This window comes from Pristiophorus japonicus, chromosome 5 (assembly GCF_044704955.1).
Source record: "Pristiophorus japonicus isolate sPriJap1 chromosome 5, sPriJap1.hap1, whole genome shotgun sequence".
NCBI classification, from domain to species: domain Eukaryota; kingdom Metazoa; phylum Chordata; class Chondrichthyes; family Pristiophoridae; genus Pristiophorus; species Pristiophorus japonicus.
In genome coordinates this window covers 142888227-142906970 of record NC_091981.1, presented here as the reverse complement: position 1 = coordinate 142906970, position 18744 = coordinate 142888227, and the positions used below count along the sequence as shown (strand labels likewise).

Sequence of the window (18744 nt, the reverse complement as noted above, 5' to 3'; positions counted from 1 at the left end):
GGAGGAGCATTGCCATTAAGTCAGGCGTTGCACAAGGGACTTTGTGCGGCTGAGCCGAAACTTCTGTTGTTAAAGGCGGCGGCCATTTTGCGCATGCGCTGTGGTTTTTTTTCCCTGGTCTCAAACACTGTTTCTGGGCGCGGCAGCTTCCTGCGCACATAACCCGCCCCACTTCAGTCACCTCTGCAGAGATGGAGGAACAGGAGGGAAGGCAGCGTACCAGGCACCTCAGTAATGAGGCGAGTGAAGCCATGCAGTGAAGAGGAGGTGGTCCTCACTCCATTTTGCTAGGAGAGCAGACCACTACCACCTGTATTTAAGAGGCTGTGGAGGGACTTAGCACAGAAGGTCTCTGCTGCAGACACTGTGCCCAGAACTGGGACACAATGTCGAAAAAAGTTCAACAACCTTACCAGGATCATCAGGGTGATTATCATTCACATTTATATATGCCACCTTTCCTATGTGAAGTCTTTCATGTATATGGTCCCTCTCAAAAGTCTTGCTGCCTGTGGTGTGGGTTTCACAATGCATAAGAAAGATGAAGTTTTACTTCTGCACCCATTGCCTTCTAATGATCGATGCATATGAACGAATTTACAACCTTCCTCGCAATACACTCCCACTGCTTCTATGGCTCTCAGAAAGATCACCTGCAGTCCCTATGTTACATCCCTCTAACCTTTAAGCAATCTCTCACGAAGCTCATGCAACATCGAAACAGATTGAACGGAAGCCACTGGAACATTCACGCAGTCTCACCTATTGTACTATGATAGGCATGTGTGCCACAACAAGAGAGAAATTCTTTCTGAACCCTTCCTATTTTTCTCTTTGCAGTCAACGCACTCCCACAACAGGAGGGAGCAGCTGCGCACAAGTGGGGGGCCGCCTCAAAATACTGGAACTTAATGATGTTGATTTCGGGCAGTTACTGGTGAACCCCCTTCGGGTAGTGATAGTATGTAAATGGATAGGGTGCCCGAAGAGACTGCATTGAGACATATAATGAAGTGGCAGCGGCCCTTCAAATGAACATGTACAATGCCACCTTTCCCCTATCACCCTGCCCTTTCCCTGTTGCTAACCACACGTATGTGTTTTTGTGCTTGCAGAAGATCAGCCACAATCGCGCCAGCCTTCCCAAGACGCATCAACATCTAGCCAAGGGGGCAGCGGAGACAACCAACATAACTGAGCTGCAGAGTCCACCAGCTGCCCTGAATCCACATCCGTCATCTGGCGGCAATGAGATCTTTGAAGGGTTTGAGTTTTCGGAGGCTCCTGGCCCCAGTCGCCTACAGCAACGCAGTGCGAGAGGGCAATCTCACAGGCTAGCACTCTGGAGGGCAAGTTGGCAAAGTCGGTCTGCTTAAAGACAGGCAGACATGGAATTGGACTTGGTGGAAATGTCCAGAGAAAACACAGAAATGCACCGTGAGCTTATGGGTGCATTGGGACGGATTCCAGAGAGCATCGACAAGCTTACTGCGACTGTGGCAGAGGCAGCGTCATGAATTGTCAGTGTGACTCAGGACTCCATCGAGGCCATCATTGCTCACACACAGAGGCTGGTAGTTTCGAGCAGCGACAGTGGCGTTCCAGAGAGTGTTGCGCGTGCCCTTGAGAATATTGCAGCATCGCACGAATCATAGGCACAAGCTATGCTTCAGCTTGGTGATGTGATGCGGTCGATGACTTCTCCCATCCTCTCTGCGTTCCCCACTGTCCAACGGGGAAGGGACAGTGCCGAAGGAAACCAGCAAGTTGTGGAGACACATCATGCTCCGGATTCTGAGCCCCCTCCCACCCGTCTACACAAACTGTCCCAGTAAATATCCAACCCAATGTGTTTGTGCTGGTTCTTTGCTAAAGCATTCCAAAACTCATCCCACTCTCCTACTTTCTTCCCTACAGCCATGTATTTCCTCTATTTCAAAGATGTATTGATTCTTCCCTTTAATGGTCTGTGTATCAATCACTCACTGTGGCATAGCATTCCATGTTCCAATAACATCTGTGCAAAGGAATTTCTCCGAACTTAATAGTTTTAAATAGTTGTTGTTGTTTCGTATTACAAGAAAAGCTTATAATGGGATATCTAGTTTAGCTAATCAGTCGATAGCCTCCAGAGATGCCAAGTGGAGAAATGAGGTGCCTCCTACAACAGATCGTAGTGGGCAGGTTGATGTGATGTGTTCCATGGTCTGGGACCCATGGTCACAGTCGCACCAGGTCATCCCTCATCTTCCACTTGTGGAGCAGGTGGCCGCATCGATTATGTCCTTTGTGGGTTCAGTTGAGCGTTGTCCTCGAGAAAGAGAGGGCGAAGCCAGGGACCTCTGCTGTTGGGTCAGTAATGAGGTGCTTGTTCTTTATGTTGCAAGCATTCCACGATTCCATACATCTGGATAGTGGGTTGATACCAGCTGCATGAACATTGGCTGCTGTTTCCCAGAATGGCCGACGCGATTTTAAGTGATTTTGTGCTGGGTTTTTCAAGTCTTTGTGAATGGGAAGGTCGATGTTGCTCCTGATTTTTTTCCACCTCAGGAAGCACAATGGCATTGCAGCGAATAGCAGGCGGGGCAATGTGGGACAGCACCGGGAGCCACTCAGTTGGAGTGGACTTGAGCGTCCCCGCCACCTCATGACGGCGTTTAGCTGCACATCCACAATCTTTGTGTGGTGGCTGCAGGACCATGGGCAGAGCAGTATTCTGCAGCAGAGTAGACTAGGGCCACTGTTGCAGTGCCAAGTGTTTTGGCTGTGTTCCCCCATTATGTTCCAGCGAATTTCTGGACCAGGTTCACCCTGGTTTTTAATTTGTGGCTGGTGTTGGTGAGATGAGGCAGATTGGTGGCAGTCCTGTCAAGGGTGATGCCCAGTTTTAAATTGGTGAGCTCTCAACACTAATTCCCCAACCACAAGAAATAGTTTTTCCTCATTCATTCTATGAATCCTTTTCATAATTTTGAAAACCTCAATTAAATCTCCTCTTAGCTTTCTCTGCTCCAGCAGAAATAGTCCCAGTATCTCAGGTTTCCATTCATAACTACAGTTTCCCATCCTTGGCATTATCCTGGTGACTCTATGTTGTACGCTCCAAGGCTTTTGTCTCCGAATATAATGGAGTGCCCAACACTTTACATAGTAATTGTGGCTTAACCAATGTTTTGTACAAATTTTACATTACTCCTTTACTCTTGTACTCGATGCCCCTATTTCTAAAACGTATCTTTCTGAACTGTCTTAAAAGCTCCCGCTCTGTCTCATCTGCAATATTTGGTGGCCTATAATGCACAACAAGAATTGTTTAATTTCCCATTCTATCCCTTAACTATCCATATGGATTTTGTTCCATCACAACCATCTAGAATGCCTTTACACTCTAACGCAATGGTGGAATCTTTGATTGATATTGCCAATTTGCAACACTTTTTCCCCTCCCAACCTCTTCTGAGCATATTATTGGATTATGAAGTTCCAATCCTGTCCAAATCTACACCATGGTTGCAATTTTTTTTTTTTACAATCCAAGGGCTGGATTTTTGGTTGTCTAACGCCTCAGTTAGCAGCCCGAGGGTGCGTTAATGGGAGCGCAAGAGGTTACACCGACTGGGAGCGCAGCTTTCAGTGCCCGGATTGAAAATGCATAGGATTCTCACTGGGGTGCAAAGCAGCAGCGCCTGGCCGCTGATGATCAGTGCAATCCTGACGTCAGTCCTGGTGCAACGCCCACGCTTGCGCCTCGGTCGGTAAATTAGGTGCGACTGTCTCATTTAGCGGCCATCAAGAACAACGTCTTACAGGCTTGCAGAGTTGTTAACTGGTGGCTACTTAAAGGGATGAGAAAGTGCTTCCCTCGGAGGTCACAGTCAGTGCAACGTTTACACAGAGCACGGTGCATGAGCCTCGAGTTTGCAGCGGCAGACAGACATAACAGGTTGAAAACAAGGAATTTTGAAAACTATGCCACACCTTTAAGACTCGGCTTTTCCCGGAATTGGATTCGGAGTTCCGCGCATGCGCAATGGGTCTGCAAAATGTACCGACCAAACTTTCATTATCATCTCCCGCCCCCCAGCTCTTTTGTGCAATGGCTAATTTATCACCTATCAGCTCTTCGACTGATTATGACGAATTTCTGGATGGGAGGTGCAAACTTTTTCAGGGCGCTAAAAGTACCACTCCACCTGGATTAATGCTGCAACAGAGGCAAGACCAAATTTCTCCCCCATGTTTTCAGTAAAGCATAACATTTAAAATAAACAGTTTGTTCTTACCTTCCACAGATCAGACGGCCCATCAATGAGCTTGGCAGAGGTACCACAATACTGCAGAGCTAAATGAAGACACTCTGTCCCATACTCAAAATCATAATCTGTGCACTGTAACAGAAAATATAAATATGAATTACACCTTATGAATCTTCAAGGGAAATCAAAAAATCATTAATTGTAGATGAAAATAAATTTTGTAATCAAACATGAGGCACTGTGATTCTATATTTTTGAAGTTTAATTTACAATTTTTTACCTTCCACATGACTAAAATAATTAACAGTATTTATAATCTGCTGGCTGTGTCAGAAACAGAGACAGAAATTATAATGGCCTGGAATTTGCAGTCTGGATGACAGCGAATGGGCATTGTTCGCCATCATTCCGCCTTTGAAACTAACCGCAATTTCGGGATTTGCCGCATGTGCAGGTGGATATCCCGAAGTTGCGGTCTGTCAATGACAGCTCCAAAACTGGCTGTGCTGTGCCACCCACTACAGAGCCAGTAATCAGTGAAATCACGTAAATTATTGAAACTGACGAAAACATCAACTCTTCCACAGTCTTAAATTCCCCACTAAAAGTTAGATCCAAAGGGATTAGTTGTAACTGGTGATTTAACAGCGCTATTACTGCTAAACAAATGTAAGGGCTTGGAAAACTAATTTTAATTTTGTGCAATGTGAAATTTGTCCATTTTAATAAAAAGTAAAATTAAGAAACTTTTCAAAATTTTTATTTTTTATTTTTTAAACTTTGTCCATTTTTATTTCAGGTTTGCCTTTTCACCATGTGACAGCCCCAATCTTTCTTTTGCTCACTGTAGCTATTTTAAAAAGTTAGAATTTTAAGAGCTTATTCACTTCCTTGTTTGCTGAGAATTCTGCTTGTTGACATCAGATCAGTTCGAAAGATTGAATCCGCACTACAATCCGTTGAATTGAATTAAAGGTCGGAAAACCCAAAGTTCTCGACACAGGGATTAACGGCCGCTGAAAATGGATGTAGCGCTTCCAGAGAAAAATTTGCAGTGGGGATGAAAGATTGTTAGCCCAGCGCTAACTTAATGTGTAATACCCTCCTGGTGGAATTAGTGTAGGCATGGAAGTTGAAGATGCTATCCTGAAGCAGTGTTCCAGCTTCTAATAGCCTCTGGGACCAAGGCTGTGGAGTTCGTAAGGAAGTATGGGCAATTAAAAAGGCTATGAATTAAAGGGGCAATGCGTTCAAAACTAATAATAACTATAATGAAAAAATGCAGTTTTCAGCCCTTACTGCCTTAAAAAAAATTAACATTAAAAAGAAGTCCCAAATGGGAGTCTTCAGCACTTAAAACTGAATTCCCTCCCGAACCTCAGCAAGCCAGGGAAGGGGCAACCAGGGTCTCGCACGCAGCACTCCAGCTTTGTGTAGGGGGTTAACACTGCATGACAAGTCCTCAACCACTAGGGGTCCTCCAGAAAGAACAATGTGGGTCTACATCACTGAGGCCGTCACTTCCAGCAGTGTCGCCCCACCACCTGGCTGCAGTGCCCCCAAAGAATTTTCATGATGTCAGACCACGTCAAAAGCCGTCTCCTACCAACTGAATCACTAGTCTCACACGCTGCTCAATGCAAGATTACCCCCGCAATCATTCACCTGCCAACAATGTGTACAAATCATGAGGCACATCTCCCATTCCTAGCCTCATCTCGCCCCCTTGGAGGAGACGGTGCTGGCCATTCTTGGCAGGGGTATGGTTCAACCCTTGGCCAGCGGCAGCGAAGAAAGGATGTAAAATGCTGGCATCCTTTTTCTGGCATGCACCTCTTGCAAAGGCAGTCATTCAGAGAATGCATAAGGTTGATGAGTTGATTTTTTGATGTCATGTTGGATGGATAAATGTATAAAGTTGGATTGAAAAATTGCTTTGTGGTGGCTTTTATTTCAGCATTGTGGCCAAGAGGACGCTGTGATTGTCAGTAACAGAGGGAAGGTAAGGAGTGGGACTAATGTTGAAAGGGGAATGGGGTTGTGGTCACTGGGCGCACAGGCAGCTGATTCCGTCCCGGATATCTTGGCCAAAAGGTGCTATATGGGCTGCACCCTTCCTTCTGCTTCCTCCCCTTCCCTCTGTGAGCAGATGCTGGAAATCTGAAATTACAGCATAAAATGCTGGAAATACTCAGCGGGTCAGGCAGCATCTTAACCAGAGTTGTGAACTCTGTTTCTCTCTCCATGGTTGCTGCCTGGCCTGCTGAGTATTTGCTGCATTTGCTTTCTTCTCAGAGGTCTTCCTTTACCATCTGAGGTGTTGCAAGCATCCAGCAGCACTCCCTACACTCTTAAAAAAACTTTTAACATCTATTGCAGCAAGCCACTACTTCAGTAAAATAAAAAAAAGTCCAAAAGTTTAAATGCAAACTTAACCGAAAGATGCTCGTGTCCCTTTAAGAGGTGTTGACAGCATCTCTGTCAGTCTCTTTACAGGTTAGGTTTCACTGGCCTGCTTAGGGCCAGCGCTCAACTCAACTCCAGGGTCAAAGTTCACCATGGCAACGTTAAGTCAGACTGATATTACCAATCGGCCATTTTTCTTTGCAGGGATTTTACTTCTTAATGGCAGCGCAACCAGGCCTAGGAAAATGGAGGAGGTTGTGGGAACCGCCACCAGCTGGCGAAAGAGCGGCGGCCGGTCTCCTTTTGGCATTTTTTGCCCGTAACGGGTGCCATAAATCCCCAAATTTTTAATCCTGAATAAGTGAAATTCCATCTTTATTAAATGGTATTGGTTTGGGGATTGAAATCCACAATTAATCCATTATTCTGTGTGCACGGCAATATATATACGAATTGATAACTTCATGATGTATAAAGCTGAGAATACACACAAAAGGCAGTTAATTGAAGGTAGCTGAAGTCAATGGAACTGAATATCGGAACAAATATATAATGGGTCTCTCTCTCTCTTTCTCTCCTCCTCCCTCCCTCCCTCCTCCCTCCCTCCCAATTCCCCCCCCGAGCCCCCCCTGCCTTGCATCAAAATCCAACTTTTACTTTATAAAATGAAGTGAAATTAGAAAGACACCTGGGATAAAAATTGATTGTAGCCTGGTTTGAGGCAGTAACACCCACTGGTCGCTAACTTTACCATCTCCGACTAGGATATTGATTTTTAGCACCCTAAGAGGGGAGTGGAGCGCTAAAGGAAGCTTTCCACACTCCTCTTATGGCGCTAAAGTTCAATCGTGGGGCGCTAGCATGGGAGCATTGATGAAGTTGTGGCGCTAGGAAGCCGGCATCCTCGTGCCTAATGGGGAGGTCAGCTGGACCACCTGAAGAGTACAAATGAATGCAAGGGAGTTCATTTGAACACTGTTAAACATCGAACAAACAGAAACAAATGTAAATAAAGTGAATGTAAATGAAAATATCCAACCTTATAACCACCCACCTTGCTGATCCGTTTCATTATTGCCCCAGGAGGTTCAAGAACACCTGCTTTCTCTGGCGCAATTAGCACCAGGCGTTAAGACAGGTAAACCCACTGAAGTTGGTGACCGTGGCACTAAAGAGACGTTACACACCCATTTACGTCACCAAGTGGGTGGCGCTAGAGTGGGCAGTGCTAACTGTCAGCGCCGCCAGTAAACCCCCACTGAAGTTCCCAGGAGGCACTGACAGCACAGCACTCTGGCAGTAAGTGTCCCTCTCGGGCGCTAACGGGTGGCGCTGTTCCAATGCATTTTTCGCCCTCTGTCTCTCTCTCTCTCTCTCTCTCTCAGGTTTAGGCATTTTCCAAAGTTCATGGATCTTAAAACAAAAGTTACATGAGGTGCAGTTTCATTTTTGCGCTCTCACATATCCACGCTCTCTTAAAAAAAACTAAAAAAAAGTTACCTCAATAGCGCTCTTCAAATTTGTCCTCTAGCTTTTCTTGAAATCAATTTGAAAAATAACTCAGAACAAAGTGCTGAACTAAAGTAAAATATTCCAACAATTTCGTTACTGAATGGTACTGATGCATCTTGGGAAATTAAATATGCTGCACAGGATCAGACTGCACAATATAATTTCAGCTCAGAATCCTCCCCCCCTTCGCCCCGCCTCAATTGGGAACCATACCCGCCTCCCCACACCCGCCGATCTCTCCCACGAGACCTACCTGCTCTCCTCAGCCCGTCAATCAGGCTGCCTGTGGTTGGGAAACTGACAGAAAAAAATTTAAAAGGTGTCCTGCTGTTCAAAACCCGTTCTTTCGGGTTATCTGATCACAAAACAGCCCCACGCACGAAATGTGCCTCTGGCCTAAAATCCAGGCCAGTATTTTGCTCATCAACAATTTAAATTTTTTCACATCATGCCATGGAACTGTTGTTGTTTCCAAAAGCCAAATATATACTTTAACTCCCGTCACTGGGCCCAGCTAGGATTTTGACAGTTATTTTCCTCTTATTTTTGCTTGCCCAACATACTTATTGATCAAGAAGACTGCTAGTCCAGTGCAGCCGATGGATAGTCTCACGGATCCACGATTGGGATTCTTTGGTTACCAAGCCAGGCGGTATGCTTGACTAAGTTGGATAGGGAAGGAAAGAATATAGGAGTCAATCATTTATCCCTCCCTCTCCATGTCAGTCCAGACTGCAATTCAGACTCAGGAGCCCATCGTTCCTGTGCTATAGATCGCGTTTTAGGAGAAAAAAACATTTTGTTCTAGGAGGTATGTAAATGTTTCTTAGTCTTAGATCAAGGTATTCAAAGCTAACATTTGTCATAAGCTTATAAAAAAAGAAAATGGGTATAGGATTAATGATTAATTGGGAAACTGACAGAAAAAAATTCAAAGGAGTGTGAGCAAGAGTTGGATTCCTATCTGAAAGTAGATCTATAAATTACACACTCTCACTCATCAAAAGGCAGCTCTGTTTCCAGTAGTTTTTTTGTTTTCTTTCCGCACCCACCGACTTTTCTTTAAGTCTCGGCTACACATCACAGCCATCATTCAAGAGAATGACAGTTACATTTTATGGTCAATGAAGGCTTCAGTTACTTGAAATAATAGAGTTGCCACCTTTACAATAAAAGGCATATTATTTAATCTAATCTCAAAATCTTATCTGTCCCTTTTCGTCTTGCCAAACAAAAGTATCTTCCTCCTTTGCAAAATTCACAGGCAGGCATAAAATATATGCAGTTACTCTCACCTTTTTTTAAACCCGTGTTTGGTCTCAGAAGAGTACACCATTGTTGCCCGATTCACAATCCTTTTCAATTCAAGTATGATATGTCAAGCTACAGCAGACTGACCATTACAGCTGATGTACACTACTTTGTACAACACATCTTCATGTAAATCTATAGCTAAATCGCCTGGAGGATTAACATACAGCAATTGTGTTACTTAGATATTAAAATCAGTGTTTTATATGTTCCCAGCTTCAGTCACCTTCAAAATTTCAGCCATGTAACCTTAGAGGTTAAACTAACATAACATTTTTAAAAGAAAATTAATTTTCACATTTCAAAATGCATACACAACTTGTAATTATATAGTACCTTTTTAAAGAAAGAAAAAGAAAAACTTGCATTTACATAGCACCTTTCACAACCACCGGACATTTCAAAGCACTTTACAGCCAATTAAATACTTTTGGCATGCAGTCACTGTTGTATTGTGGGAAACGCAGCAGCCAAATTGCGCACAGCAAACTCCCACAAAGAGCAATGTGATAATGACCAAATAATCTGTTTTTTTGTTATGTTGATTGAGGGATAATTATCCCCAGGTCACTGGGGATAACTCCCATGCTCTTCTTAGAAATAGTGCCATGGAATCTTTTACATTCACTTGAGAGAACATAAGAACATAAGAATTAGGAACAGGAGTAGGTCATCTAGCCCCTCGAGCCTGCTCCGCCATTCAACAAGATCATGGCTGATCTCAGCTCCACTTACCCGCCCGTTCCCCATAACCCTGAATTCCCTTATTGGTTAAAAATCTATCTATCTGTGATTTGAATATATTCAATGAGCTAGCCTCAACTGCTTCCTTGGGCAGAGAATTCCACAGATTCACAACCCTCTGGGAGAATAAATTCCTTCTCAACTCGGTTTTAAATTGGCTCCCCAGTATTTTGAGGCTGTGCCCCCTAGTTCTTGTCTCCCCGACCACTGGAAACAACCTCTCTGCCTCTATCTTGTCTATCCCTTTCATTATTTCAAATGTTTCTATAAGATCACCCCTCATCCTTCTGAACTCCAACGAGTAAAGACCCAGTCTACTCAATCTATCATCATAAGGTAACCCCCTCATCTCCGGAATCAGCCTAGTGAATCGTCTCTGTACCCCCTCCAAAGCTAGTATATCCTTCCTTAAGTGAGGTGACCAAAACTGCACGCAGTACTCCAGGTGCGGCCTCACCAATACCCTGTACAGTTGCAGCGGGACCTCCCTGCTTTTGTACTCCATCCCTCTCGCAATGAAGGCCAACATTCCATTCGCCTTCCTGATTACCTGCTGCAACTGCAAACTAACTTTTTGGGATTCATGCACAAGGACCCCCAGGTCCCTCTGCACTGCAGCATGTTGTAATTTCTCCCCATTCAAATAATATTCCCTTTAACTGTTTTTTTTTTCCCCAAGGTGGATGACCTCACATTTTCCGACATTGTATTCCATCTGCCAAACCTTAGCCCATTCGCTTAACCTATCTAAATCTCTTTGCAGCCTCTCTGTGTCCTCTACACAACCCACTTTCCCACTAATCTTTGTGTCATCTGCAAATTTTGTTACACTACACTCCGTCCCCTCTTCCAGGTCATCTATGTATATTGTAAACAGTTGTGGTCCCAGCACCAATCCCTGTGGTACACCACTAACCACCGATTTCCAACCCGAAAAGGACCCATTTATCCTGACTCTCTGCTTTCTGTTAGCCAGCCAATTCTCGATCCATGCTAATACATTTCCTCTGACTCCGCGTATCTTTATCTTCTGCAGTAACCTTTTGTGTGGCACCTTATCGAATGCCTTTTGAAAATCGAAATACACCACATCCATCGGTACACCTCTATCCACCATGCTCGTTATATCCAGTAAATTAGTTATATATGATTTCCCCTTCATGAATCCAAGCTGCATCTGCTTGATTGCACTATTCCTATCGAGATGTCCCGCTATTTCTTCCTTAATGATAGCTTCAAGCATTTTCCCCACTACAGATGTTAAACTAACCGGCCTGTAGTTACCTGCCTTTTGTCTGCCCCCCTTTTTTAACCAGAGGCGTTACATTAGCTGCTTTCCAATCCGCTGGTACCTCCCCAGAGTCCAGAGAATTTTGGTAGATTATAACGAATGCATCTGCTATAACTTCCGCCATCTCTTTTAATACCCTGGGATGCATTTCATCAGGACCAGGGGACTTGTCTACCTTGAGTCCCATTAGCCTGTCCAGCACTACCCGCCTAGTGATAGTGATTGTCTGAAGGTCCTCCCTTCCCACATTCCTGTGACCAGCAATTTATGGCATAGTTTTTGTGTCTTCCACTGTGAAGACCAAAGCAAAATAATTATTTAAGGTCTCAGCCATTTCCACATTTCCCATTATTAAATCCCCCTTCTCATCTTCTAAGGGACCAACATTTACTTTAGTCACTCTCTTCCGTTTTATATATCGGTAAAAGCTTTCACTTTCTGTTTTTATGTTTTGCGCAATTTTACTTTCGTAATCTATCTTTCCTTTCTTTATCGCTTTCTAAGTCATTCTTTGCTGTCGTTTAAAATGTTCCCAATCTTCTCGTTTCCCACTAACCTTGGCCACCTTATACGCATTGGTTTTTAATTTGATTATTTCCTTGGTTATCCATGGCTGGTTATCCCTTCTCCTCCCGCCCTTCTTTTTCACTGGAATATATTTTTGTTGAGCACTATGAAAGAGCTCCTTAAAAGTCCTCCACTGTTCCTCAATTGTGCCATCATTTAGTCTGTGTTTCCAGTCTACCGTAGCCAACTCTGCCCTCATCCCACTGTAGTCCCCTTTGTTTAAGCTCGTTTGAGACACTACTTCCTCACCCTCAATCTGTATTACAAATTCAACCATACTGTGATCACTCATTCCGAGAGGATCTTTTATTGGGAGATCGTTTATTATTCCTGTCTCTTTACACAGGACCAGATCTAAGATAGCTTGCTCCCTTGTAGGTTCTGTAACATACTGTTCTAAGAAACAATCCCGTATGCATTCTATGAATTCCTCCTCCAGGCTACCCCGTGCGATTTGATTTGACCAATCGATATGTAGGTTAAAATCCCCCATTCCTTTTTCACATGCCTCCATTATTCCCTTGATTATTGTCCGCCACACCGTGAAGTTATTATTTGGGGGTCTATAACTACGCCCACCAATGACTTTTTCCCTTACTATCTCTAATCTCCACCCACAATGATTCAACATTTTGTTCATTAGAGCCAATATTGTCTCTCACAACTGCCCTGATATCATCCTTTATTAACAGAGCAACCCCACCTCCTTTCCCTTCTTGTCTATTTTTCCAAATTGTCAGATACCCCTGTATGTTTAATTCCCAGTCTTGGCCACTCTGCAACCACGTTTCTGTAATGGCCACCAAATCATACACATTTGTAATGATTTGTGCCGTCAACTCATTTACTTTATTTTGAATGCTGCGTGCGTTTAGGTAGAATGTATAAATACTAGTTTTTAAACCATGATTTTAAGTTTTGACCCCTCCTGCAGCCCCTTTATATTCATACATATTGTCCCTTCCTATCTCCTTGTGGTTTACACTGCGAGGGCAGACGGGGCCTCGGTTTGACGTCTCATCCAAAAGACGGCAACTCCGACAGTGCAGCACTCCCTCAGCACTGCAATGAAGTGTGAGGCTAGATTTATGTGCTCAAGTTCCTGGAGTGGGACTTGAATCCACAACCTTCTGACTCAAAGGCGAGTGTGCTACCTACTGAGCCACAGCTGACACGTTTAATGCAGTAAAACGTCCCAAGACACTTCACAGGAATGTTATAAAACATGGCACTATTTATCAGAGAAGGGGAGTTATCCCCGGTGACCTGGCCAATAATTATTCCTCAATCAACATTAAAAAAAAACTGATTGTGGTCATTATCAAAATTTCGCATCGAGCCACATGAGATATTAACGCAGATGTTTTTAGCATCTGCAGGTAGATTTTAAGGAGCGTATTAAAGGAGGAAAGAGAGATCGAGAGGCGGAGAGGTTGAGGGAGGGAATTCCAGAGCTTAGGGCCTAGGCAGCTGAAGGCACAGGCACCAATGGTTCAGCAATTAAAATTAGGGATGCTCAAAAGGCCAGAATTAGAGGAGCGCATAGTTTTGGATGACCTCAGATTTACATTGGGTAAAATATGGGAGACCAGCCAGGAGTGCGTTGGAATAGTCAAGTCTAGAGGTAACATAAGAACTAGGAGCAGGAGTAGGCCCCCCAGCCTGTTCCGTCATTCAATAAGATCATAGCTGATCTTTGACCTTGACTCCACTTGCCCGCCTGATCCCCATATTACTTGATTCCCCATGAGTCTAAAAATTTATCGATCTCAGCCTTGAATATACTCAACAATTCAGCATCCACAGCCCTTTGGGGTAAAAAATTCCAAAGATTCATAGAAACATAGAAAATAGGTACAGGAGTAGGCCATTCGGCCCTTCTAGCCTGCACCGCCATTCAATGAGTTCTTGGCTGAACATGCAACTTCAGTACCCCATTCCTGCTTTCTCGCCATATCCCTTGATCCCCCTAGTAGTAAGGACTACATCTAACTCCTTTTTGAATATATTTACTGAATTGGCCTCAACAACTTTCTGTGGTAGAGAATTCCACAGGTTCACCACTCTCTGGGTGAAGAAGTTTCTCCTCATCTCGGTCCTAAATGGCTTACCCCTTATCCTTAGACTGTGACCCCTGGTTCTGGACTTCCCCAACATTGGGAACATTCTTCCTGCATCTAACCTGTCTAAACCCATCAGAATTTTAAACGTTTCTATGAGGTCCCCTCTCATTCTTCTGAACTCCAGTGAATACAAGCCCAGTTGATCCAGTCTTTCTTGATATGTCAGTCCCGCCATCCCGGGAATCAGTCTGGTCAACCTTCGCTGCATTCACTCAATAGCAAGAATGTCCTTCCTCAGGTTAGGAGACCAAAACTGTACACAATACTCCAGGTGTGGCCTCACCAAGGCCCTGTACAACTGTAGTAACACCTCCCTGCCCCTGTACTCAAATCCCCTCGCTATGAAGGCCAACATGCCATTTGCTTTCTTAACCGCCTGCTGTACCTGCATGCCAACATTCAATGACTGATGTACCATGACACCCAGGTCTCGTTGCACCTCCCCTTTTCCTAATCTGTCATCATTCAGATAATAGTCTGTCTCTCTGTTTTTACCACCAAAGTGAATAACCTCACATTTATCCACATTATACTTCATCTGCCATGCATTTGCCCACTCACCTAACCTATCCAAGTCGCTCTGCAGCCTCATAGCATCCTCCTCACAGCTCACACTGCCACCTAACTTAGTGTCATCCGCAAATTTGGAGATACTACATTTAATCCCCTCGTCCAAATCATTAATGTACAATGTAAACAGCTGGGGCCCCAGCACAGAACCTTGCGGTACCCCACTAGTCACTGCCTGCCATTCTGAAAAGTACCCATTTACTCCTACTCTTTGCTTCCTGTCTGACAAACAGTTCTCAATCCATGTCAGCACACTACCCCCAATCCCATGTGCTTTAACTTTGCACATTAATCTCTTGTGTGGGACCTTGTCGAAAGCCTTCTGAAAGTCCAAATATACCACATCAACTGGTTCTCCCTTGTCCACTCTACTAGAAACATCCTCAAAAAATTCCAGAAGATTTGTCAAGCATGATTTTCCTTTCACAAATCCATGCTGACTTGGACCTATCATGTCACCTCTTTCCAAATGCGCTACTATGACATCCTTAGTAATTGATTCCATCATTTTACCCATTACCGATGTCAGGCTGACTGGTCTATAATTCTCTGTTTTCTCTGTCCCTCCTTTTTTAAAAAGTGGGGTTACATTGGCTACCCTCCACTCGATAAGAACTGATCCAGAGTCAATGGAATGTTGGAAAATGATTGTCAATGCATCCGCTATTTCCAAGGCCACCTCCTCAAGTACTCTGGGAAGCAGTCCATTAGGCCCTGTGGATTTATCGGCCTTCAATCCCATCAATTTCCCCAACACAATTTCCCGACGAATAAGGATTTCCCACAGTTCCTCCCCCTTACTAGACCCTCTGACCCCTTTTATATCCGGAAGGTTGTTAGTGTCCTCCTTAATGAATACCGAACCAAAGTACTTGTTCAATTGGTCCGCCATTTCTTTATTCCCCGTTATGACTTCCCCTGATTCTGACTGCCGGGGACCTACGTTTGTCTTTACTAACCTTTTTCTCTTTACATATCTATAGAAACTTTTGCAATCCGTCTTAATGTTCCCTGCAAGCTTCTTCTCGTACTCCATTTTCCCTGCCCTAATCAAACCCTTTGTCCTCCTCTGCTGAGTTCTAAATTTCTCCCAGTCCCCGGGTTCGCTGCTATTTCTGGCCAATTTGTATGCCACTTCCTTAGCTTTAATACTATCCCTGATTTCACTTGATAGCCACGATTGAGCCACCTTCCCTTTTTTATTTTTACGCCAGACAGGAATGTACAATTGTTGTAGTTCATCCATGCAGTCTCTAAATGTCTGCCATTGCCCATCCACAGTCAACCCCTTAAGTATCATTCGCCAATCTATCCGAGCCAATTCACGCCTCATACCTTCAAAGTTACCCTTCTTTAAGTTCTGGACCATGGTCTCTGAATTAACTGTTTCATTCTCCATCCTAATGCAGAATTCCACCATATTATGGTCACTCTTCCCCAAGGGGCTTCGCACAACAAGATTGCTAATTAATCCTCTCTCATTACACAACACCCAGTCTAAGATGGCCTCCCCCCTAGTTGGTTCCTCGACATATTGGTCTAGAAAACCATCCCTTATGCACTCCAGGAAATCCTCCTCCACCGTATTGCTTCCAGTTTGGTTAGCCCAATCTATGTGCATATTAAAGTCACCCATTATAACTGCTGCACCCTTATTGCATGCACCCCTAATTTCCTGTTTGATGCCCTCCCCAACATCACTACTACTGTTTGGAGGTCTGTACACAACTCCCACTAACGTTTTTTGCCCTTTGGTGTTCTGCAGCTCTACCCATATAGATTCCACATCATCCAAGCTAATGTCCTTCCTAACTATTGCATTAATCTCCTCTTTAACCAGCAATGCTACCCCACCTCCTTTTCCTTTTATTCTATCCTTCCTGAATGTTGAATACCCCTGGATGTTGAGTTCCCAGCCCTGATCATCCTGGAGCCACGTCTCCGTAATCCCAATCACATCATATTTGTTGACATCTATTTGCACAGTTAATTCATCTACCTTATTATGGATACTCCTTGCATTAAGACACAAAGCCTTCAGGATTGTTTTTTTAACACCCTTTGTCCTTTTAGAATTTTGCTGTACAGTGGCCCTTTTTGTTCTTTGCCTTGGGTTTCTCTGCCCTCCACTTTTCCTCATCTCCTTTCTGTCTTTTGCTTTTGTTTCCTTTTTGTGTCCCTCTGTCTCCCTGCATTGGTTCCCATCCCCCTGCCATATTAGTTTAACTCCTTCCCAACATTCACAACCCTCTGAGTGAAGAAATTCTTCCTCATCTCAGTTTTAATGGCTGACCCCTTGTCGTGAGACTTAGGGGCCGAACTTGGTGCATTTACCGCCCGCTGCCGCCAAGTTTTCGGGGCAGTCTCCCCTCCGACCGAGTTTGGCGGAGGCCTCCCGCCGGCGGGGAAGGAAGACCGCTGGGAACCCCCCGCTGACGTCCACTGGTGTGCAATTCATGTAAGTGTCCTCCCGCCCACTGAGCTGCCAGTTTGGTCCAGGTGGGAGTCTGCTGCAGCAGGGGAAATGACTGCCGCGTGGAGGCAGGTCTAACCTCAATGGTAAGTATGAAGACCTGCAAAAAGTTAGTAAACTTCTTTTATTTTTTTTTCCCCAAAGATTCAGGTGAAAGGGGTCCCCTGAAGGTTTTCCAGTGTTGTTTTTCTATTATTTGGAAATTTTCAATTTTATATGTTCCCCCTCACTGGGCCCGACTCAGTTCTTGGCGGTACTTTGTCGAGGATCGCATTTGGCGCCGAGATTGGGAGGTTCCACCCGCTGCTGCTCAGATTCTTGGCATAAGTCATTTTTTTGCTGTCAGCGGTCTTTCCAGGACTTTTCCACGAAACTCCCGCCCAAAGTACCGTGAGTTATCTCAGCGGTCCTTTGGATGACACTTGGGTGGAACATAGCTTCTACCAAATTCGGGGCCTATGCCCCCTTGTTCTAGACTCTCCCGCCAGAGGAAATGACTTTCAGCATCTTGCCTGTCAATACCCCTCAGAATCTTATATGCTTCAATGAGATCATCTCTCACTCTTCTAAGCTCCAGAGAGCATAGGCCCAATCTACTCAATTTCTTCTTATAGGATACCCTCTCATCCTAATGATCCTTCGTTGCACTGCCTTCTAAGGCTCATATGCCCTTCCTCAGATAAAGAGACTAAACTTGTGCGGGAGGCAGGCTCCTCCACGCTCGTCACCACTTCCGATAGCCTTTCCGGTACCCTTGCCACGGTCCCCGACATCTGGGAATGCATGACCAGGCCTGGAGACTACCCCAGAAACGAGTGGCAGCACAGGAGACAGAGAGGCACCACCTGTCAGACCAATGCCAGGCCTCGATGACAACCTTGAGGACAGCACTACTGAAATGCCTAGTGACAGCATAGAGGACATTGAGGGCTCCAGCCTTGCTGACACTCTGGAGCACACTCTATCTTTTAGGGACCTCAGTGATGAAGAGGAAGAGGAGAACACTGTTGGCAGCACCGTGTCACTGCTTCCACCCACACACAACAGCTCAGATACGAGGAGTGCGCGGTCTGATCTAGTTCAGATAGTACAGGGGTCTGCACTGGGTGTTGCACCGGGGCCTAGCAGGCTGCAGCATGATGACAGGGCTAGGCAACCACAGGCGTCATCTCTCCGGGGTGGCGGGGGGTGTGGGGGGGGCGGTGAGTCCGCACCAGAGTTCTGCTGACGAGGACTCAAACGAGGCCATCGATGTTGCGGCTTATGAGAGAAATGTGGAGGACATGCATTCCCAGATGTTGGGGTACTAACAAGGGTGCCAGAGAGGCTGTTGGAAGTGGTGAGGAGCGTGGAGGATTTCGCCTCCCGTATAGTCGACAGTTCTGCGCACTCCATGGAGCCCATCATGGCCAGTGTGCAAGCGATGGTGGACTCCCAGATTGTCCGTACAGATCCAGCTGTGATGCCGCAACTTGTAGGTGATGTGGC

General features: G+C 45.0%; 1 protein-coding gene across 7 annotated transcripts in view; it reads right to left on the bottom strand.

Annotated features, from left to right (window-relative positions):
- The window catches only part of crppa (CDP-L-ribitol pyrophosphorylase A), a 717155-nt gene that overhangs the window by 477417 nt on the left and 220994 nt on the right, over positions 1-18744 (bottom strand). For all 7 annotated transcript variants that reach the window (XM_070879974.1, XM_070879979.1, XM_070879975.1 and 4 more), the window contains one exon: positions 4287-4391. In XM_070879974.1, coding sequence (XP_070736075.1) covers positions 4287-4391 — 105 coding nt within the window. The remainder of the gene's footprint in view (positions 1-4286; positions 4392-18744) is intronic.